General features: G+C 40.6%; 2 protein-coding genes across 2 annotated transcripts; both read right to left on the reverse strand.

The window, feature by feature from the left end:
- Positions 1–501: 501 nt before the first annotated feature.
- Positions 502–7,202, reverse strand: LOC118427998 (ankyrin-2-like). The gene is made up of 12 exons (XM_035837962.1): positions 6,182–7,202; positions 5,986–6,084; positions 5,759–5,881; positions 5,450–5,548; positions 5,149–5,247; positions 4,645–4,769; positions 4,039–4,369; positions 3,289–3,471; positions 2,593–2,900; positions 1,791–2,367; positions 1,230–1,257; positions 502–791 (listed from the first exon to the last, which is right to left on the reverse strand). The coding sequence occupies exons 1-12, from the start codon at positions 6,311–6,313 to the stop codon at positions 502–504; spliced, it is 2,394 nt and encodes a 797-aa protein (XP_035693855.1). The 5' UTR covers positions 6,314–7,202.
- Positions 7,203–8,887: 1,685 nt separating this feature from the next.
- Positions 8,888–22,529, reverse strand: LOC118428000 (poly [ADP-ribose] polymerase tankyrase-1-like). Its single transcript, XM_035837963.1, has 6 exons — positions 22,488–22,529; positions 20,061–20,150; positions 11,936–12,064; positions 11,682–11,780; positions 10,277–10,375; positions 8,888–9,057 (listed from the first exon to the last, which is right to left on the reverse strand). The coding sequence occupies exons 1-6, from the start codon at positions 22,527–22,529 to the stop codon at positions 8,932–8,934; spliced, it is 585 nt and encodes a 194-aa protein (XP_035693856.1). The 3' UTR covers positions 8,888–8,931.
- Between the last annotated feature and the right edge of the window lie 1,841 nt (positions 22,530–24,370).

Below are 24,370 nucleotides of genomic sequence, written 5' to 3' on the forward strand. Positions count from 1 at the left end.
TTACCAGCATAGCATGCTAAACTATCAACGTACATTTCTGAATGTGATAGAAGCCAGTTTGATAGATGGTATCAAATTATTTTTAACTGTACCTCCGTAAAATGAGACATGTATAATATAAGGCACTTACCTTTACGACACTATGCATTGCCCCCCATTGTCCTTTCGCTGCTTTACTACCACCCTTTCCCGTTGCTGCTCTGGTACGACCCTTTTCCGTTGCTGCTCTGGTACGACCCTTTCCCGTTGCTGCTCTGGTACGACCCTTTTCCGTTGCTGCTCTGGTACGACCCTTTTCCGTTGCTGCTCTGGTACCACTGATTGGTAGGGAAAAATAAGAATACTGTTTCTCATGGCCAATTAGGTACTCGTCGTAATTGCAAACGACATAACAATAAACTCCTGACAAAGGGAGAGAACAATTGAATTTGTTTACTTCTTTACTAAGTTGAGTATGGCCTGCTCTCATGAAATACGTTCACAAGATGAAATGAATATTCACTATTGACTTCCTTCGTTAAACTTACCGATATCTGGAAATTTGTTCCTTAAACCATCCAAGACGCTCTGTAGCGCAGCCTTTGACAGAGCCTTCAGCAGAACCTCAGTGGTAGCGGCGCCTCCCTTCCGCTTCTTCCATTCCCACAGCATGTCCATACAGCGGGACTTGTCGTCACGGTTCCTGCCGGTGATGTTTGCGATGTCTGCTCCATTAAATCCAAGATGGAAGGCCAAGTCCATCCAGTCCGTGCTGACGTTTTCCTTGATGAAATAAAAGCATTTCGCGACACCTGGCAAATGAGGAGAAAGTTGAAAGGTACAATGTTTACCGCGTACTCTTAGAATGAAAAAAAAACTATATATATTGTAACAAGTTGAACAGTAATTTCCGAAACCAAAATTATACTTACCCTGCTGATCTATTGAAATTTTGGGTTAGTCCATTTTTTGTTTGAAATTACAGTTCAATTTGTTCCAGAACGACTTCTACCAACATATATGAACTTTCAGGTTAGAAAACATATATATTTTGTTCAGTCAGAAAGGAAATAGCAAGGGCATATCAACTATCCTGCAAAATTGGTCTTGAACAAATATACGTGGAAGTGGATAAGAATATGAAGAAGATGTTATCAATGTTATTTATGCAAAATTATGCAGGATGTGATACTTTTTGTCGTGCTTCTTTTTACAACTTGACATGCATTCGTTGGTAAAAGTTATCTCACCTTCAAGAGTAGCACTTTCATCTTCAGTCTGTAAATAGAACATAAACATATCATTTTCTGCGATTTTTTTAGTTTTACCAGGGAATACATACATTTTGCGTCATGTTCGGTGTAACATTGGATCTATTTGAGGCCACACTGACTTAATTTTATGGATGACATCCTATGGAGATTCAGAGACTAACGCGCGAGGGTGAAAAAATAGTAAAAAAATCAGTAAAATACTGCTGAACCACAGGACTTAACAATTAAGAGATGACAAATCGTGACGAATCGACGCCAGTTCAATAATGTTTTCGTTACTATTCTTGAAAGACAGGAATCAGAGGGGCCCTGTGGCCATATATGCCCTGGCAATGTAGATCCTCTGGCAAGCATAAAAAGTCTAATTGACCATAGCCAGGGATGCTGTTGGGTCACATGTGGCCACAAATGTTTTTGGCGCGGATGTCATTCATAAAATTAAGGTAGTGTGGCCTTAGGTGCCGAAAAGAAACTGTCATTCGTGCTTGCCCACACCAAATCAAAAGCAACAGACACAAATCTAATAATATATTGTACCTGTTTTAAAGGCTCATACGGCACATGGATTGGGAGCTGGCACAGGAACTTTGGCTGCTCAAACCCTTTTGGGGGCTTTTCCTTGACTTTTTCAAGTGCCTTCCTCGCACGAGCCGCCATTCCTTGCTGTTTTGTGACTTCCACGCGTGGCAGGGAGAAGAATGCAGCTATTCCTTCACCATCTAAACCCGGTTGGCCATTCGAAGCCATGACTTGCATGTGGAGTCGGTTGCTTTGCTGACTGTGAAAGGTAAGTTGATGCTTCGTTTCGTTGCTCCCTAAGCCAAATGCAACTTCCACGTTACCCACCAACTTTATTTCTACTCTTTGTCCTTCGAACAGATTCACTGTGCCAGAAGGCAATGGAGCCTCATAACCCTCCTCCATCAGGCTTGCGCGTTTCTCGCTGGCAATGTCAGTCAGTGTACATTCTATAACGACTTGTTTCATGTTGTTCTTCCGCTGCAGTAGTATGAACTGTACGGAGCGATTTTGAAGCCATCGGCAGAGCTTTAATGGGATTGGTCCTAGCTCTTCTGGGCCCTGGTAGATGTCCTTGACAATGATTACAATCCAACTGTAAAATGAAACATACGATTGCCTTGGGTGATTAGTAGTTTCCTTAAAAATGCTAAATAGATGCTTAGTGTAAACGTCCACACATTTCGACTGATAGAACTGAAAGAGGTCTTGTCAGCATTGTTTGTTATCAATGACATAGCATCTGATCTAAAACAGTAGTATATCTTGTAATTTTCTTACAACTTCATCTAAGTTTCTGATAACAAAATTAGAAACTTACCTGGTACAATGGCTGACTTCAAACTCGACAAACTCGTCAGACTCCCGGGGGTTACTGTTATCAGTTTCATCTAACCAGTCTTCAGTTCCTTTCTCATATGACATCACTTTCAATTTAGTGTCCCCCTCATGTCCAATGTCCATGTTACGATTAGGATGTGGGACTCGTACTGTGGCTGGTTTTTGGAACTGGACTGCAGATCCCGAGTCAGTTTCCACCTTGACTATCGGGCTGGTGCTGACAAGACCGCGGGAAGACTCGTCCTCTGCCTTCAAGCCCTCAACTGCTCTTTCTGGAACTTCTTGCACCTACAATTAAAATAAACCATAATGATTGTTATATCAGTTGTACTAACATAGTACATTCACGTACACGTATATTAGATTAACCTTATATCATATCTCTATCACATCGCTGTATATCATAACAACAATGTATTTAGCAATAAAAAATGAAAAAAAATGCTTGCATCCATGATATGATTTGCACTATCTATCGAGCCAGTCACATTGGCATTTAACCGATTCTTTAGTATTTTCCACCTTACATAGAACTAAATGATTAGCAACATATCGGCTACCGATTGGCACGTATCTATCACCAACTTTGATGAACATGGCTTACCCAGGTTTACTTACTGGCATACTGGTATGATTGAACAGCATTTGCACTTGGTTCAACTTGTCAAATCCTGACCTGTATATTGATCTGTGTTGGTGTGGTCACAGCCTCTTCTGGGAAGCTGATTTGTACCGCAGGTTGCGTTGATGACGTCAGAGTGCACTCCTCAGTAGACACCGTAACCTTGTCCTGTTTGAGCTGACTGACGACGACAAAGGTGGTAGAATGGTCCACTGATACCGCAACCTTGTCCTCGCTCTAAAATGAGACAAGAAAGGGAAATAAACGTTCAGCTATTATGAAGGACCATTCGATGTATTCCACAATAGTTGTCTGGGTAGAATATGTAACATCTACTGGCCAAATAAGATCAGTAATGAAGAACTGTATAGAAAAACGAACACAAGACAGTTGTCTACTGAAATTGCCATCAGAAGACTAAAATGGTTGGGCCATGTTCTGCGGATGTCAGATGACCGTATCCCCAAAGTTGCTCTACGTTGGGCCCCTGAGGGGAAGAGAAAACGGGGACGCCCTAAAACTAAATGGAGACGTACTGTGGCTAAATACCTAGCGGCCATTGGGATCCCCTGGGATGCTGCTCAGCCCCTAGCACAGAACAGACCCCAGTGGAGGAAACTTATCACAGCCTTATGTCCCACATGGGATGAAGAAGATAAGTAAGTAAGTAAGTCAGTATTATTAAGGACAGCCTTTCCGGTGCCAGTAGTCTTTCCAATGGCAGATTCATATGTTCACCCACGTACAGCCAAAATCATGTAGGATTTGCCCTTTTAATCAATTTCACAATGTGTGTTCACGTACTACTTTAGTCGTCTTAAGGTCCGTCCATTGTGACCTATCCCCAGTGACCCACACGACAGCCTCTCTGGCGCCACCTAACGAAGTGTTGTTGTACGTCATCTGCGCAGTAACAGGTTGGTGGAAGGTTGTTCCGGGCGGACCCAACTCTATGACGTCACTCACTAGCATCTCGCCGTCCTTCAGGGGAAGACTGACGTCGTTGGGGTTGATGACCTGACAGGTAATTTCTGTTTCCATGGTAACGGCCCTATGCGGCACAGTGATGGTACAAGACGCAGTTCGTAGTTCACCTCCTTCTGGACCCAAGTTGCGTACGATGCGTCTGTAAGGGCTGTGGCAGATAATAGAATTCTACTGCATATGAAAAAAAATTTACAGAGGAACTTACAAGAGTATCAATCGCACAAAATCCGGCTCTCATTAATACATTTTGATAAATATCAGCTTGTCCAGTAGATGGTAATGGCAAAAACGCACTTTTTTACGTTTTCTAAAAGTAAAGTATTAAAGTTTTGAATAACAATTTTTGCTTTTCTCTCCAAGAAGCATATGGATGAATTTTGTTATGAAGTTGATAATAGATACTATTTGCAGATTTGTGCTCACCCAGCCGCCATCACTGTTGCAAAAAGCTTGAGAATGCTCTTCCTTCCCTCCTGGATGCGAACAGGAAGGTCCCAGAATGAAACATCAATACATTCTGCTGCTATGTCCTTCGGAGTCCTTCCATTCTACACAGAAACAGCAGACAGTAAAATAAGACATCAATTGTCATTTTCAGATAAACGTTAGATATTCTATAAACAATGATTGATGAAATGTCCCTTGAAAATTCGAAATTCCCTGAAAAAATATATTGTAAATGCACACATCAGGATCACATAAATCTTTCGTCATGTACTTACACGCTATACATTAGTTTGAATACAAGCATATACAAACCTGCTGACCATCTGACATAGTGTACCAGTTTTCAACACATACAAAAAGTTTGTTCAGAGCTTGTGTGTCTTTGACATAGAGATATTCAATATTATTCATAGAGACCCTGGTTAACATGATGAAAGCGCATGGGATCTGATAAAATGTAAGAAAACCATTAATCTTTACCTTATCCGTAATGTCTACCCGTGCTCCAGCCTTCAGGAGAAGTTCAACAACATCAACATGTCCTCCTGAAGTTGCCTCGTGAAGGGGTGTAGCTTTCCGCTGTAATAAAAGGAACAGTGGCGTGGCTTTATACTGAAACAGCAACAACAATGTTGGTATTACATCAGATCACAGTATATTATATCATTCTATACTAAATAATCATATGTAAGCTCTTCCAAACCATAATGGTAAAAGTTAGATATGCCTAAGATGCAACATTTATGCATGGCAATCGCCTTCGGTAAGCAACAACCCTTACCCGATCCGTAATGTCCACCCGTGCTCCAGCCTTCAGGAGAAGTTCAACAACATCAACATGTCCTCCGTAAGCTGCCTCGTGAAGGGGTGTAGCTTCCCGCTGTAATAACAGGAACAGAGGTGACATTTCATGGTAAGAGAAGTCTATCCCCATCATCCTGATAGATTCATATCAATATATATAGCTATATCAATCATCTGTAGTAAGTTTAAGTCCTTACTTCATTCCCGCTGTCCACTTAGCTTGTTCTTATGACTAACCTTAAAATGACGAACATGTCAATTACATGTAGAAAATATTGACTCTTACCTTATTTCTACTGTCGACCTGTGTTCCAGTTTTCAGGAGGAGTTCAAAAACTGTTCCAGTCTTCAGGAGGAGTTCAACAACAACAGCATTTCCCTTTTCAGCTGCCGCGTGAAGTAGTTCATGCTGTTACCATGAAACGAAGATGATATTAGATCATTATCAGAGAACAACAACAAAAATCTGACGCACAAACAACTCATGCAGCTGTAGTAAGCATCAGCCCTTACCTTAATCCAGCTGTCCACCCGTGCTCCAGCCTTCAGGAGGAGTTCAGAAACACCAAGATGTCCTCCTGAAGCTGCCTTGCGTAGTGGTGTGGCTTCAAACTGTAATAACAGGAACAGATATTACGTTAAAATAAGAGAAGGCTGTCTACATTATCACTAACCATGCATGAAAAGTAAGCAACAACGTAACACTTACCCAATCCATACTGCTCACATATGCTCCAGCCTTCAGGAGGAGTTCAGCAACACCAATATGTCCTTTTTCAGCTGCAATGTGAAGTGATGTCTTTCCATCCTGCAAAAGCGAGAAACAGAGATGCCATTGCATAGTAAGAGAAGGTTATCCTCATTTTTATAGTTAACGTTGTTTCAAATTGTCACATCATATAAAGATTGTTTGGAATCTTCTTTGCCACGACCCTAAAGCACGCCTTTGGTACCGTAACAAGGAAATATGTAGTACGTACAAAAACAGATGGCAAGCTATTCAACCCCAGCCGCCTTAGGGCAAAAACAAAGGTACACGAAGCTCTGATCAGAGACCTACTGGTTGCTGATGACACCGGACTTGCAGCTCATACAGAACAGGGACTCCAGTCCCTGGTTGACCGCTTTTCTCAGGCATGCTAGGACTTAGGTCTGGTCATCAGCTTCAAGAAGACAGAAGTGTTGGGTCAGGGCGTAGAGGCACCATCAGCCATCACCATCGTTACGAACTGAAGATTGTGAATCACTTTACATACCTCGGGTCCACCGTCAGTAGCAATCTTCCTTTGGACAGGAGGATTGGATCTCATCACTCGAGTCTGGAAGAACCCCAAACTATCTGTCATGACCAAGATGGACGTGTACAATACTTGCGTCCTCAGCACACTTATCTATGCGAGCGAAACGTGGTCCACCTATGCCAAGCGGGAGAACGGGCTAAATAATGCCTTCCACATAAAGTGTATTCTTCGCATCCTGGGCATACCATGGAGGGACAGTACTAAAGTTCTGTCTCGTTCTGGCCTTCCAACCATGTTCACCTACTACGCTATCTGGCTATAGGCCATTTCAATTGCATGGGGGATGCTTGAATTCTCAAAGACCTACTCTACGGAGAACTGATCTCAGGAAAGAGAAACACCGGACGGCCACCGCTGCGATTCAAAGATGTCTGTAAAATTGAATTAAGGGCTCTTGATATTGACACAAAGCACTGGGAGGACCTTGTAAATGACAGGTCCAACTGGAGATGCACACTGTCCAGGCAGCTAAAATCAGGAGAAACCAGACTGATGCGCATGGCAAAAGAAACGTGGATCCCGAGAAAAGACCTTGCAGCTAACAGATGTGCCCCATGTGACAGAGACTGCCATTCTCGTATAGGACAGTTCAGCCATAGTCGAAGCTGTAGGGCTGATATCAATTAGTTTTATTGCCAGAAGGAGGCCATATGGATACATTATGTCATGTGCGATTAACACTTATAATACGTGACATTCAGCACTCAAACACGCCATCACCTGTAGAAAGCATCAACCCTTACCCTATCCCTACTGTCAAACCATGCTCCTGCCTTCAGGAGGAGTTCAACAACACCAACATGTCCTCCTGCAGCTGCACCATGAAGTGGTCTGTCTTTATACTGTAACAGAAGGCCTAGGAGAAATAGTGGTGTTTTACATGGTAGGAGAAGCTTATGCACATTTTCATGACTAACACATTTTTAAAATTATAACATGATATTGCATTGTATTATCTTAAATTATCATAAGTAAGTCCATACAAACTTAGCCTGGGTACCATCCTATTTCTACCGGGGCTCCTTACACTCGCTACCCACAAAAACACATTTTAGGGTAGCGAGTGTAAGGAGCCCAGTTGAAATAGGATGGTACCCAGGCTAATCCAAACTCTGATGATAAACCTTAGATATGCCTAGTTCAACAAGAACGTATCTCCATGAAATATTCTGGTTATACATAATCTATGCTTGGTTATATGTACCTTTGAACAACGGTATCTGAAGGGGGTGGTTATGTGTACCCTTGACAACCGTTACAATGTTGATAGTCAAACTATTTACCACTTAGAAGAATTATGACACTTTTGCATTGATTATGGAAATTAAGGACTTAATTGGTATAATTTGTATAAACTATATCATCATTTTTCATGGCGATAAGAACATCAACATGTCCTTTTAAAGTAACCCAGTATGGGACCGGTGAGGTGAGGTGAGTAGCAACAGGAACAAAGATAAAAGTATACGGTAAGAGAAGGCCATCTCCATTTTCATAACTAGCATTTTCAAATCATCATATCATCTGATATTATTACCTTTGCTAGAAGGTTATGTTTTTTGATAGCGTCTGTGCGCGTGCCTGTATGTATGTATGTATGTAGTTGACCAGCATAACTCCAGAATGCATAGATGGATTTATATTTGGTACGTAAATAGTTATTGATGAAACCTTGAAACGATTAGATTTTGGGCTCCCTAGCGGCTTGCTACGATACTGCCGCGGATTTTCCGGGTTCTCGAGTTCTGGACATGCAATGGTTTGATTTTTGAGTGGTATAACGTTATAGCTCTTGGGACAGAAAGTAAGTGGTGTAACTTTCGGCCCCTTGCGACTTTTTTGGAATTGCAGGAACAGGAGGCTTTAAACCATTGAAAAGAATGTCTTGGTGGGATTTTATGTTGAATCTGGGCAGTTTTGGTTTTGTAGTGGCTGCTTAGAAAATGACCTTTCTTCATCGAGGAGGGGAGGGTGTGTGTGCACCTCCTTGAGATAGTGGTATCATCGCCAGAGTATTGCTGTTTTGAGCCTAAAGAACCGATCCAAGGGTTCCGATTAGGGAGGAGGGGGTCTATCTGCAGACTAGCCGTAACATTGTTATTGTGTAGTCACCCCTGATGATAAACACTAATTGCTTGTGAATAATCAAACATGTCAATCATCTGTAGTACGCACTGACCCTTACCATGTCCCAACTGTCAATCTGGGCTCCAGCCTTCAGGAGGAGTTCAGCAACACCACCATGTCCTCCTCTAGCTGCATTGTGAAGAGGAGTGGCTCCATACTGTAACAGAAGGAACAGCAATGTACTACATGTCATAGGAAGCCTATTTTCATCTTCTTAATCAACACTTAATGGAGTAATCAGTAAACATGCGTGGCCTTCAAGAATAAAACATAATAGACACAAAATCACCTGTAGTAAGCATTCACCGTTACCCGATCCCTACTGACACCTGCGCTCCAACTTTCAGGAGAAATTCGACAACACCAACATGTCCTCGAAAGGATGTTAACCGCCACTACGGGGGCAATAAAATCGTACGACGATGGAGAAACTTTGAACAAAATCCATTTCAGCTCTATCTATCGTTATAGGACGCTCCCCGATTTACTATGATTACCTGCGATTGACGCAGGTACGCTCTTCTGACCTCATCGTACGATGCACTACGCGCTTTGTGACCACGGCCTTATATAAACTGTATCTAAACTATTGCTTCCGATCCCCCCCCCCCCCTCCGACTTACGACGCACTGTGCTTATACTGCGCATCGCAAGGAATCGCAAGGAATCGTACGCGCTTTGTGACCGGGGCTTAAGAAGAGGTGGTCGCTTTGACAGGTTTGACTGTAATGCCTTTTACATGACGTTTATACTTCGCATCCTGAGCATACCATGGAGGGACAGTGCTAAAGTGCTGTCTCGTTCCGGTGTTCTAGAATTTTGGGCCCCCCAGAATTCTACGGCCCCCTGGTCACGTGACCAACATTTGGCATGCGGGGGCGTGGCCTAAAAACTACGAAGGCCCACAAGAACATTCCTCATATACACCGGCTGGCAGCAGAAACAAGCCTGTCGTCACATGTGTATCTGTACTGAGGGCCAACATTGTGACATTGTTGAGTCTTAATTATGTGGAAAATGGTCCCCTGGACACAGAACACTGGGAGGACCTTGCAAATGAGAGGTACAACTGGAGATGCACATTGTTCAGGCAGCTAAAATCAGGAGAAACCAGACTGATGCGCATGGCAAAAGAAAAGTGGATCCTGAGAAAAGACCTTGCAGCTAACAGATGTGCCCCATGTGACAGAGACTGCCATTCTCGTATATGATTGTTTAACATAGCCGAAGCTGTAGGGCTGATATCAATTAGTTTTATACCAATTAAGTCCTTAATTTCCATATGGATACATTATATCGTGTGCGATTAACACTTATAATATGTGACATTCAGCACTCAATCATGTCCATCACCTGTAGAAAGCATCAACCCTTACCCGATCCGTACTGTCCACCCGTGCTCCAGACTTCAGGAGGAGTTCAACAACACCAACATGTCCTCCTGCAGCTGCACCATGAAGTGGTCTGTCTTTATACTGTAACAGATGGAGAAATAGTGGTGTTTTACATGGTAGGAGAAGCTTATGCACATTTTCATGACTAACACATTCTTAAAATTATTATTGCATTGTATTATCTTAAATTATCATAAGTAAGTCCATACAAACTTAGCCTGGGTACCATCCTATTTCTACCGGGGCTCCTTACACTCGCTACCCACAAAAACACTTTTTAGGGTAGCGAGTGTAAGGAGCCCAGTTGAAATAGGATGGTACCCAGGCTAATCCAAACTCTGATGATAAACCTTAGATATGTCTAGTTTAACAAGAACGTATCTCCATGAAATATTCTGGTTATACATAATCTATGCTTGGTTATATGTACCTTTGAACAACGGTATCTGAAGGGGGTGGTTATGTGTACCCTTGACAACCGTTACAATGTTGATAGTCAAACTATTTACCACTTAGAAGAATTATGACACTTTTGCATTAATTATGGAAATTAAGGACTTAATTGGTATAATTTGTATAACTAAATCATCATTTTTCATGGCGATAACAACATCAACATGTCCTTTTAAAGTTACCCAGTATGGGACCGGTGAGGTGAGGTGAGTAGCAACAGGAACAGAGATAACATTATACGGTAAGAGAAGGCTATCTCCATTTGCATAACTAGCATTTTCAGATCATCATATCATATGATATTATTACCTTCGCTAGAAGGTTATGTTTTTTGATAGCGTTTGTGTCCGTGGCTGTATGTATGTATGTAGTTGACCAGCATAACTCCAGAATGCATAGATGGATTTATATTTGGTACGTAAATAGTTATTGATGAAACCTTGAAACGATTAGATTTTGGGCTCCCTAGCGGCTTGCTACGATACTGCCGCGGATTTTCCGAGTTCTCGAGTTCTGGACATGCAATGGTTTAATTTTTGAGTGGTATAACGTTATAGCTCTTGGGACAGAAAGTAAGTGGTGTAACTTTCGGCCCCTTGCGACTTTTTTGGAATTTTTAGGAACCGGAGGCTTTAAACCATTGAAAAGCATTTCTTGGTTGGATTTTATGTTGAATCTGGGCAGTTTTGGTTTTGTAGTGGCTGCTTAGAAAATGACCATTCTTCATCGAGGAGGGGAGGGTGTGTGTGCACCTCCTTGAGATAGTGGTATCATCGCCAGAGTATTGCTGTTTTGAGCCTAAAGAACCGATCCAAGGGTTCCGATTAGGGAGGAGGGGGTCTATCTGCAGACTAGCCGTAAAATTGTTATTGTGTAGTCACCCCTTGTGAATAATCAAACATGTCAATCATCTGTAGTACGCACTGACCCTTACCATGTCCCAACTGTCAATCTGGGCTCCAGCCTTCAGGAGAAGTTCAGCAACACCACCATGTCCTCCTCTAGCTGCATTGTGAAGAGGTGTGGCTCCATACTGTAACAGAAGGAACAGCAATGTACTACATGTCAAAGGAAGCCTATTTTCATCTTCTTAATCAACACTTAATGGAGTAATCACTAAATATGCGTGGCCTTCAAGAATAAAACATAACAGACACAAAATCACCTGTAGCAAGCATTCACCCTTACCCGATCCCTACTGTGCACCTGTGCTCCGACTTTCAGGAGAAATTCGACAACACCAACATGTCCTCGAAAGGATGTTAACCGCCACCTCGGTTCTCCTAAAGCTGCCTTGTGAAGAGGTGTAGCTTTATTCTGTAACCACGTAAGACAGTGTTGGACAATATTGCAATATGAGTAAATGGAAGCTATACGTAATAGTCATACAACGTTCAGTGTATGATATCAAAACTCAACGTGACTAATGTTAATTTAACTTAATAAAACCAGATACCAGGGAGCCCTCTCACAAGTGAAACATCTTACCTGTGGCCTGGCGCAGGGCACGAAAGTCGGTTCTATTGTCCATGTAAATAGGATCGCCGACAACATGCAGTCTCAGTCGTGGGGGTTTATGGATGACTGAAACCTTATTGAATCAAGACTGATAGCTTACCCACCCAAACCTCAGGATGATCTTAAAAAAACCCTCTACGTGGACTGAATCCAACAAAATGAAATTAAACCCAGGCAATTGTAAGGCCATGCAGGTGTGCTTTGTCAGGAACCCACCCCCACTACTTGTTCTCACTATTGGCGGTCGTGAACTCGAAGTTAGATGCTTAGGGGTAACCTTCCAGTCTGACCTAAAGTGGGACACGCATGTTGTAGAAATGACTAAAAAATGGAAGCAAAGGTTGTACCTCCTATGTAGGCTGAGGCAGTTTCAGCTACCCACACAGGACTTGCTTACAGTCTACACATGTTTTGTACGTCCGGTTCTGGAGTATGCAACCCCCTATGGCAGCTGGCTTAACCAACAGCCAACGGAAGACGGTAGAGAGCATCCGAATAGGTGCGTGCAACTAAGATCATCCTTGGCAACAACTTCCACAGTTATTCTTCAGCATGTGAAGCTCTACGACTCCAAACTCTCGAGGACCGCCGTACCACGCTGTGTTTAAAGTTTGCACAGAAACTGTACAAGTCTGAACAGTAAAAAATACAGACATTGGTTTCCACGACTGCGGAGAGAGATAAGTGGCAGGGGTACTAGACAGAACACAAAACTTTGTATTTGTAGCAAACTTGGTTCCTGAAACGAAGCTCATTAGTTCCTGTAATCAGTCAAGTTCTTCACCGTCGTCATTTATTGTAAGAACATCAATTACTAGTTGGTTTTGTGGACTTTTCCTCAGACGTCGCACACAAATACACCCCGAGCATCGTTAGTCGTACAGAATTGACTCCTCATCCTAGAGAAGTGCGGTTATGCCGTCCTAATTCAATTCTAAGTTAGTGGAAACTGATTTCTTAGTGTAGCACGTTCGGAGTTTATTTTTCGTACTTGCGCATTTGTTGTCACAAGGACGTTATATAGAACATAACGTCCTTGATTGTCATTATGAGTGTTGGAGACTTGATTATTTATCACATTTATTTAGCCCTGAATAGTATTTTAGGACAGAAAACGTGATAGTTGGAAAAGTTGTGATAACTTGGAATTTAGCTGTTATTTCAATAATTGTCTATATTCTAGTGAAATAATGTGATAGTGGGGTACTAACACATTATTTCACTAATAGAGACATTCTGTATATCTCTTTACTAGTAAAATAATGTGATAGTGGGGTACTTACACATTATTTCACTAATAGAGACATTCTGTATATCTCTTTCAAGTAAAATAATGTGATAGTGGGGTACTAACACATTATTTTACTAATAGAGACATTCTGTATATCTCTTACCAGTAAAATGATGTGATAGTGGGGTACTAACACATTATTTCACTAAGAGAGACATTCTGTATATCTATTACTAGCAAAATAATGTGATAGTGGGGTACTAACACATTATTTCACTAAGAGAGACATTCTGTATATCTATTACTAGCAAAATAATGTGATAGTGGGGTACTATCACATTACTTCACTAATAGAGACCATCTATATATATCTCTTACTAGTAAAATAATGTGATAGTGGGGTACTCCTAGTTGGATGCGCTATATGTCACGAGTACAGCTCCGCGTCATGTCTTGAATGAATGAATTCATGAATGAATAAAGGAATGAATGAATGAATGAACGAATGAATGAGGGAAGGAAGGAAGGAAGGAATGAAGGAAGGAAGCAAGAAAGGAATGAAGGAAGGAATGGCTGAATGACACTTCCTCGCATATTCAACTGGCATTTTTCTTGCCTTGCAACGAATTGCAAACAGATGTATGGCTTGTTTATTCACCACTGACTTGGTCAAGCAGATGTAAGCGCCCCAGTCTGTGCAGATTTTGCGCCTTTTTTCGTCTTTTTCCTTCTTCCGTAAAACTCAACGACCTACATTTTTTTGTGCAAAGTTACAACAGGACTGTAACAGTATACGCAGGGCGCAACACGCGCGTTGCCCACGTATTCATCCAGCAGCATGACGACACCCGTGTAATAACTTAAACCGGCCCTCTCCCCAACCCTTATCACGTTTTCTTTTTCACTAGTATAGAGTACGGAAGCTTACCAGTGAACGTGATAGGGCCGTGCTCTCACATTGATTTACTAGTAGACGCTATCGTTTCTTCTAACTATTGAATTAATGTGATAGAGACGTGGTAGAAACACCTTTCATACATGTACTAATGAATTAATGTTTATAACCATGTCACTCCATCTGCACAGACTAGGGCGCTTACATCTGCTTGGCCAGGTTGGTAAACTCCAGCCATACATCTGTTTTCAATTCGTTGCAAGACAGGAAAAATGCCAGTTGAATATATCATCAGTGTATGATTGTCACTGCGCGAATCCATGCCTTCATTCATTTCCTTTCCTTTCCTTCCTTTATTCCTTATACTATAGCAAACAGCCCTGCCCCTTGGACAAAGAAGCAAACCAAACCAAACAGAACAAACTGTGGTTTCCGCACGCGTGTAAGGCGGTCCGGGAATGAGGCCCCGGACTAACCCGCCTGCCTGGAACGAATTAGCTGACCCTGGCGGGTCCGTGTAAGGTCGACTCCTTGGATCAAAACATAAATAAACATCATTTATTATAGCCTTTAATCTATACATACGAGCGAGACGCATGACTGGGGGTATAATAATTTTTTAATGGTAAACAATAAAAATGACAGATAATTTTTCTCCAAACCCCCAGTCAGGAGATGAACGAAAGGAAAGATTAAATGGAGTTAGGTAGGAGTCGTAACTTGAAGAAATATTAACAAAGGCTTGCGCTATCTATTAACTTAACAAAGTCGTATTACGCTAAACTAGGGCACTTGCCATGGTTATAAACATTACTTCATTAGTACATGTATAAAATGTGTTTCTACCACGTCTCTATCACATTAATTCAATAGTTAGAAGAAACGATAGCGTCTACTAGTAAATCAATGTGAGAGCACGGCCCTATCACGTTCACTGGTAAGCTTCCGTACTCTATACTAGTGAAAAAGAAAACGCACAGAATGTTATAGAAAGTAAATGTATTGATGAGTGGATTGAGCTACTTGATGTTACAATTTTAGATAAGAAGTTAATTTGGAAAAATTTAATTGTTAACATTAAAGAGAACAAATTAAAAGAACTTAATTTCAAACTCCTGCACAACATTTTACCCTGTGGATTAAAACTAAATAAGTGGCAAATTAAAAACAAACTGGGTGAAATATACAGCCCTGTATGCACACTATGCAATGAAAAAGACACCTATGTCCATATGTTCTATAACTGTAGAAAGCTGGGGTTGTTTTGGAAGGATGTTGGAAATGTGTTGTATCGAAAAGGATTACATGTCTCAATAACCAAACCACTTATATTTCTTGGAATCAGTAATATATGGTCTGTTAACAGGATAATCTCGATTGCAAAGTTCTCTATTTTTAAACAGTGGTTGAGACATATAGATACTAATACAGAGTTATACACCAACATATTTCAAACATTTTTGACAGACCTAAAGTTAATGTCGTATCCATGTTTCTGAACATATATAGTATGAAATAAGAAGAACAAAGCCTTGAGTAATTGCTGTCTTGCCCACAAGCTGGCAATATGACTGGTACTGTTGAGATGCAGATGTATCCGCTTTTTATTTGTATTTCGATGCTTGCCATTTAATACTTTTGTTCTCCCTTCGTGAGCACTTACTTGTTGCATTTTATAAAGGGAGAGGAGCTAAGTTCTTTAGTGCCAACGTTCATACTTTTTTCAGACAGTACTAGTGTAGTACTGAAGTCAGGGGACATGTTGTAAAATATAATAGCTCGTTAGATATATGTGTATATTTGATGTAATCTATTTTGTTATTGTTTGTTACCATGGTTACTTACACACTTCATTGTATCATTGATTGTAATATTGTGAATGAAGAATAAAATGTGGAAAAAAAAAAATTAAAAAAAAAAAAAAAAAAAGAAAACGTGATAAGGGTCGGGGAGTGGGCCGGTTTAAGTTATTACACGTGTCGTCATGCTGCTGGAAGAATACGTGGGCAACGCGTGTTGCACCCTGCGTATACTGTTACAGTCCTGTTGGAACTTGCACGAAAATGTAGGTCGTTGGGTTTTACGGAAGAAGGAAAAAGACAAGAAAAAAGGCGCAAAATCTGCACAGACTGGGGCGCTTACATCTGCTTGACCAAGTCAGTGGTGAATACACAAGCCATACATCTGTTTTCAATTCGTTGCAAGGCAAGAAAAATGCCAGTCGAATATGCGAGGAAGTGTCATTCAGCCATTCCTTCCTTCATTTCCTTTCTTGCTTCCTCCCTTCCTTCCTTCATTCATTCGTTCATTCATTCATTCATTCATTCCTTTATTCATTCATTAATTCATTCATTCAAGACATGACGCGGAGCTGTACTCGTGACATATAGCGCATCCAACTAGGAGTACCCCACTATCACATTATTTTACTAGTAAGAGAGAACAGAATGTCTCTATTAGTGAAATAATGTGTTAGTACCCCACTATCACATTATTACCTGCATGTATGCAGGTATGGTTTTGATGCTGGTGGGAACTTTTCGGTAGCCGGGGATGTAGGGCGCTGTATCTCGTGAACGGATGGTGCGAGCACGACGATTTTTGGTACGTGGGTTGGGGGTGGTGGCCTGACACTCAGGTGTGATTTTGGGCCTCCTGGCGCTTGACCTTGACATTGAAGGTGGCATTTTTGGTGTTTTTGGGGCACTTTTGGCGCTGTGTGTCCGGAACGATACGCGCGATTGCGACGATTTTTGGTGCATGGGTGGGGGGTTGTTGCCTGTTGCCTAGGATTGACTTTGGGCCTTGTCGCGTTTGAACTTGACCCGGCAGGTCGAATTTTGTGTCCGGGAGGGGTGTTTCCGGAGTTATATCTTCTGAACGGCTGGTGCTGGCGCGATGATATTTGGCACATGTGTCGGCGGTGGCTGAATAATGCTCAATTTTGATTTTGGCGCCCTTGGTGCTTGAACTTGACATTTTAGGTTACCTTTTGTGCGGGCACGGGGCGTGCGCTGTATCTCCGGAACGCAAGGTGCCATTGTGTTGCTATTTGGTACGTGAGTTGTTGGTGGTGTCCTGGTGGTGAGGTTTGATTTTGGGCCTCCTAGTGCTTGAACTTGATACTGTATAGGTTGACCCTGTTTTGGTGTGGTTGGGGCATCCTCCCAATACACATGTATCTGCTTGGTTCTGAAAACAGATTACGGTTGGGTGTAGAACCATCATCTGGCCTGGGGCAACCTTCAATGTATCAGGTTACTTAGTAGCACTGACAGTTTGCCAGATGACGGGAGTGTACCAGATAATATATCTGTTGGTCAGGTATAATTGGAGTTTGCTTATTACTCTTTGTGGTGTTTCTAGAGCTGTATAGTGCTGAGTTTAAAGTTCTGCTACAAGTTCCTTTACCCTGTTGGCAATTATGGTTGAACTTGAACTTAAACAGAAGAAGATGCAATTTTCTAATGTGGAGGAGAACTGTATAGAGTGTGGGCATAAGAGAAAGGTATGTGTATGATTTGTCCTGTGTTTCTTTTTGTTTCTTTGGTAATGCCATTTCCAATTCCATACTGTATACAGGTAATTTGTAGTTTTGGGCTAGTCATATTCGCTTGGTTTTTGGGCCTGCTTAATCTATAGTACAGGCAGGGTTAAGTGGTGGAGGCTTAGCTTGGTTCTGTTTTAAATTCAGTATCGTTTGTTGCATTTTGTCGCGGCAAATATATGATGAAATTCCCCTTCTAAGCAACTGCTCATTGGTTTGGGGGGATGTTTGCTGGGTGTTCGCTCTGACTACAACAGCTTCTGAAGTTTTCAAAGCTTCCATTGCCAGCAGCTTGCCATCTATAAATGGGATTGACAAGGACATTTTTCATAGTAAATTATGCTGTTAAATTTGGCTTAGATACTACAGGAGATTTAGATTTGGGTTGGATGGATTGAATGAAAATATCATACCACCCTGGGGACTAACTGTTGCTGCTGCATCATGGGGGCCAGCACTATTCATATTGTCTAATGTCTATGGAACTACTATAAAAGTATCATTGGTCAAATTATGCAAGTAACCTTCCGATGTCAAGTGAATAACACCCCAGAAATAAATCTTTAATGAATATCATTGGAAGAACACAAACCAAGGAGATTTAGCAGCTGCATTAGGTCAGTACATTGAAATAGGAAGATATTAGTATATCATGTGACAGAGTAACTACATGTGCATGGGCCATCTGAGACAAAAAAAGGTAGCGTCTCAACAACTTCAAAGTACTGTGGTTGGTTACATACTTAAGAAATCCAAAATAAGTAATGTTCATCCATGTCCAAACTTACAAATTCAGAAAATGGAATTTCAGAGTCAGACTTTTGCATGGTGCACAACCAACACGGTAAAAAGCTCATTTTTCCAACCACGTACCACAGACAAAAAGGCAAAAATACACAATAGGTCTACAGAAACCCAATACATTTCATGCAGGCCTGATGTCTACGAACTCTTGTTTTACTAGTAAGATTGAACAGAATGTCTCTATTAGTGAAATAATGTGTTAGTACCCCACTATCACATTATTTTACTAGAAAGAGATATACAGAATGTCTCTATTAGTGAAATAATTACTAGAAGGAGATATACAGAATGTCTCTATTAGTGAAATAATGTGTTAGTACCCCACTAACACATTATTTTACTAGTAAGAGATATACAGAATGTCTCTGTTAGTGAAATAATGTGTTAGTACCCCACTAACACATTATTTTACTAGAAAGAGATATACAGAATGTCTCTATTAGTGAAATAATGTGTTAGTACCCCACTATCACATTATTTTACTAGAAAGAGATATACAGAATGTCTCTATTAGTGAAATAATGTGTTAGTACCCCACTATCACATTATTTTACTAGAAAGAGATATACAGAATGTCTCTATTAGTAAAATAATGTGTTAGTACCCCACTAACACATTATTTTACTAGTAAGAATGGTAAGAAATCAAATTGAATCTACTGGTAAAATAATGTGATATGACTGTGTCAACCCTTATCACAAGTGAAAGTAGTTAACACGTATTTCGACAGAAACACTTTTTGGAACTAAAATAATGTGATAAATATACCGGGCTAGTGTTGGTCTGAAAGTTTGAACCAAGGACGTTAGTCGTTATCGTTCAGATCACTTTGGATTTCAAGGCGGACGCATTCACGGCTCGGGCCCAAACACAATTTATACCAGTATCTATTCTCAGTAAATGCCGATGGGAAATGTAAACTGAAACCTAGACCTTCGAAGCACTTTCGTCCCTTTTTTTTGCAGTGTATGTGCACCGTTAAGAAGTTTAAACAACTGCAAGTGACTGTATTGATTCCATGTCATTCCCCGTCAAGTGCAGATTGTAAAGCGCCGATGTAAATAGCATTGTTCTCACTTTCCTCACAAATGTGTCCACAGTTTATGAGGGTTTATCATGCGATGCTGGCTTAGAAAACTGTGTTTACTAAGGCACGGGGTTCGCAAATGTACTTTGATACTTCTGAGGGGGGTGTAGGAGAAGAAATGGCAACTATGGCAAGACCTATAACCAGCACGAGGGACTATACTTTACTTCCAACCCGCTTTGATCGTTGCCGAAACATGTTGTGGTAAAAAAGCGGTTCCTCCCTACTCACCCATCCGAAATTACAGTTGACATTCACCCCCTGTTCAATCAGTTCCCTCACGTTCTCTAGATGTCCATCACCAGCTGCCCTCCAAAGCTCCTGACGAAAACAGCATAATTTCTTCAACATTATACAGCAGCAATATAAGTAGTATACTGGACGGGGAAAACCTAAACACAGATGAACTTTACAGCGAACGTACAACAAAACTTCAAGCGAACGTGCAACTACATGAACAATTATTTATACAAATAAAGCGCATCCTTGTCTTAATGATAGATATATAAATTTTGTGCATTCAGTATAGGCAGAGGCTTTGGACAGGGTGATTGTACCTGTCAATAAGAAACGTTTAACTACATTGTATTGACGGGATGTTACTGTGTAAGCGATCTTTTGTACTTTTGGCAGAATACATAAGCTGGTGAATAACGCTTCATGATCCTGTAAGATAGAAGAATTATTGACATTCCTGAGCAAGAACTAGTCTAAGAGGTCCACGACCCCTTACTATCGCCGAATGATTTTACCTTTACAACTGGTGTATTGTGTTTGTTATTAATTATGCAAATGAGTTCCTCATCAAAATTAACAGACGAACACAATCTATATTCAGAAGACTTTTAAAAGTCGCATTTTATCATATTTTATGCAAATGAGGATCTCATTTGCATAATTTCTGTCCAATGATGTTAACCTGTACACAACTGCCAAATGCTACAATAAAGTCTAGTCATTTACGAATGGGATTACAGCATTTTCTTATTGATTATGCAAATTAGGTCTTTATCTGCATAATAGTCATCCATCAACATTCTTCTCTTTCTCAGTTACAAATATCACATGTTGCAGTATTTCTATAAAAGAACAAAGTGAGATGTCCTCATTAATCATGCAAATTAGATTCGATTTGCATAATTACCATCACATTGTATTAAGCATTACATAAGCTATCTGCATATCAAAAATCATGGTGATCCGCTTATACCTTCCGGAGTTATTCTCCTTGTAAAAGTTTTTAAAATTCAGTTTTGGACTGAAGGCATTTTGCGAGACAAAATGGAAAGCTGGATGAAAACGCCTGAAAAGCGTAAAAAAACAACCGGAGACGAACCTCTGCTTGGAGAGTAACGGGATATGTTTTGGATCGATTTAGTTTACATCAGTGTGCCGCTGGAAGAGTCCATTTATGCATGCGGAGCATTTTTCTAGAATTTTATCAAAATAAGTTATTTTCAAAATACGAATAGAGTGATTGCGGAAAAGTTCCGTTGTTCATGTTTAAAGTGGCTATTTACTGGTCAATTTCGCTTGGAGGATCCTCTGGAATAGTGCATTCCAGCATGGATGGACTTTTTAAAAATCAATTTTGGAATGGAAGTGGTTTTTGGCAATACCCATTATGTATGGGCTTGCTTGCAGAAGGGTTCAATTCTTGCATAAGGGGTCAAATTAGGAAAGCTCCATTTGGACTGGGGTGGCTTGCAATAGATCACTTGTTGGCAAAAGCTTTTTTGTAATCTTTCAAGTTTGCCCTGGTGTAACCTTGGAACAGTCCACTTTTGGACGGGAAAGAAAATAGGCGAAATGTGCCGTACTTGCTTGCAAATTGTGCCTTCCTGTTCTCAATATTTGTTCTTCAAACAGACCTACAGAAAAAAAACAAATTATCGGGTGCAATAAGGTTTAATAACGCTATCTGGTAAACATGTACGTTTGTTGTGTCAATAAAGATATTGTAATCTAAAGCCGGCAGCGGCCTTTAAAGTCCACAGACTCAGGGACACGTACACGTTACACCCCAAGCATTGTTATAACACGGATTTTGTACTAATTCCTTTATTAATCAGGGACGATAAAATGTCCATATCATCATGACATTTCCACCATAGACTCATAGTACCTGTTATGCCCCACCGAAGAACTAAATGTTTACATTTAGTGGCCATAAATGACCACCCTAACTATAAAACACAACACAACATCAATGTGTTAAATTCTTACCCCTTGAAGCTCCTTCTTTGACATCATGCTTGGCTTGTGCATCTTTTCAACTTTGCAGGGTATGTGCTGTCACAATTAAGAATCAAGGTAGACTTTTCTTCGGTCGGTAAGTGTTATCATACTTCCTTTTACCTGTCCGCCATTTTGTTTTGTTTCGGTGGTTGTTTTCTAATCTTTACCTGACGTACTTGGACTGTATAAGTCTTTTCTAGGGGGTCAAAAAGTACATGTATATGTATACGTACATGTATATGTGTAATTGGTGTACTCCGTTCATGTCTGGTAGTGTACGAGTACGATTACTTGTAGCGCTACGTTACCTGTAACGCCCCATCGATCAACGAGTCACCGGAACGAAAATACAATACAACACACCTGTCAACGACACAACATAACACAACACAAATTGTAAGCATCAAGTTTAACTGTTACCTCTTCAAGCTCCCTCTTTGACTTGCTTGGCTCGAACGTCATTTTTGAAAAAAAAGTTGTATGTCTTTCTTGTTGCCCCGAGTATGGGAAATTAAAATAGGCATTTCCTCGATCGGGAAGGGGGTAAAGGCTCAGCCTATATATGGCCGCCATTTTGATCATTTTATTTGAGTGTTTGTTATTTACTTAACCTTCACATGACTTATTTGGACTGTTCCATTCTCTACTAGTAGGGTCAAAACGTACGCAAACGCGTAGTTTTTAGTGTACTTCTCAATACAGGTTTTTATTTTGACGCCATAATGATAGTAATGATAAAATTGCACAACACAGGTATGGCATCTATAGATAATTTAAGGCTTATCTAAATAATACAGGAGTGTATAGCATGGGACAAGCTAGCTTAAGGTTTTTTTTTTACAATCCTATGCATCGGACGAATGTCTAACGTCTGAACATTCTTTAATATATTTGCCTATGTCTGCCATGGAGGGGTTGTCATGGTTATGTGCTAATTAAAAACAGCACAACAATACCATCAAATTGACAGGATTTAGTATTGCAACTGGTGGACGGTGCTTTTCCGTGTTTCTGTTACCCTACAATGTTTTACCCACGCTGTGGATACTCTGTAAAGATTAGCTGGCCTATCGCCCTGCGAGTCAAGACAATGCATGTGAGGACTGCCCCTTACCTGAAACTCAACACTATCAAAAATTTGTTTCCCTGATCATGAACAAAAATTGGCTTTGACCTGACTGTACTTGATTTGAGTTGAATGACATGGGACAGCTCTGTGCTGTAACACGCGTGCTGCAGAGAAAGGAAAATTCTTTGAGGTTCTATAACTCTTTTTTCACGATCAATCGCTAAGAGGCCTTCTATATTAGCGGCATAACCACTTTTTGGCACGATACATTTCGGCTTATCTCTGTGCATGTATGTGTGCCTGTCATTCTCTCCCCCTCTCTCTCTTATTTCTCCCTCTCTCACCTCATGACATAAACAATACGCACAACAAATTTGTTGGCTTTTGTAAGTATATTTTTCGTACACACGGCCAACACACGACCATCTTGAAAATGTAACAAAAGGTACCAAAACAAAGCCAGTCACTTCTTTATAAGATCTACGGTTACAAGTCCAATACAGACCATAGAAGCAACAACGAAAGTAGCTGTAGTCGCAAAAGTTAGGCACGAGGCTCCAAAGTAGGCTTATTATAGAATTCAGCTATGAATTCTGAACGCAATTATTAACGACGAATTGGTTGAGGGAGTCGTCTTGATTTAACAACATTTCCCAACACTTTCTAGTTTACTTCAGTCAACTCATGTCTTTACACAAAAAGGCAATGCCTTTTCAAACCACAACAGGCCGGTTTCAGAAAGAATTTTAGAACAACTGATAATCTATTCACTTTGAACACGCTTGTCAGCAAATATATTAGTAGAAATTCACGTCTGTACGCTTGTTTTGTAGATTTTAGTAAAGCTTTTGATTCTGTTTGGCGAGAAGGTCTTTTACTTAAATTGAAAAAAACTTGGGATAGGAGGCAAATTTCTCCTGACCATAAAAGATATGTACTCTAAAACTACAAATTGTATTAAAACAAACAGTGGTCTAACCGATACATTTGTAACTCACTGTGGGGTTCGACAAGGCTGTAACCTGAGTCCAACTTTATTCAACTTATTCATTAGTGACATAGCATCAGAATTTGACCATTCCTGTTGTAATCCTCCAGCTCTACACTGTATGAATGTACCCTGTCTATTATATGCTGATGATTTAGTAATATTCTCAGAGTCACAACGTGGCTTACAATCATCTTTGTCTAGATTAGAAGAGTACTGTAAATCCTGGAGGTTGAAAGTCAACCT

The sequence above is a fragment of the Branchiostoma floridae genome, chromosome 12, assembly GCF_000003815.2.
Source record: "Branchiostoma floridae strain S238N-H82 chromosome 12, Bfl_VNyyK, whole genome shotgun sequence".
In the NCBI taxonomy this organism is placed as follows: domain Eukaryota; kingdom Metazoa; phylum Chordata; class Leptocardii; order Amphioxiformes; family Branchiostomatidae; genus Branchiostoma; species Branchiostoma floridae.

Excerpts from the sequence above, each read along its gene's own strand:
- LOC118427998 (XM_035837962.1), bottom strand. The coding sequence starts at position 6,313 with ATGCAATGGCATCTCTGTTTCTCGCTTTTGCAGGATGGAAAGACATCA. Across the intron at positions 2,368-2,592 it reads GAAGTCAGCCATTGTACCAG|TTGGATTGTAATCATTGTCA; the intron begins GTAAGTTTCTAA and ends TTCATTTTACAG. Across the intron at positions 792-1,229 it reads TGAAAGTGCTACTCTTGAAG|GTGTCGCGAAATGCTTTTAT; the intron begins GTGAGATAACTT and ends CTCATTTGCCAG.
- LOC118428000 (XM_035837963.1), bottom strand. The coding sequence starts at position 22,529 with ATGACGTTCGAGCCAAGCAAGTCAAAGAGGGAGCTTGAAGAG. Across the intron at positions 20,151-22,487 it reads CAAAGAGGGAGCTTGAAGAG|GAGCTTTGGAGGGCAGCTGG; the intron begins GTAACAGTTAAA and ends TGTTTTCGTCAG. Across the intron at positions 10,376-11,681 it reads AGATTGACAGTTGGGACATG|TATAAAGACAGACCACTTCA; the intron begins GTAAGGGTCAGT and ends CATCTGTTACAG.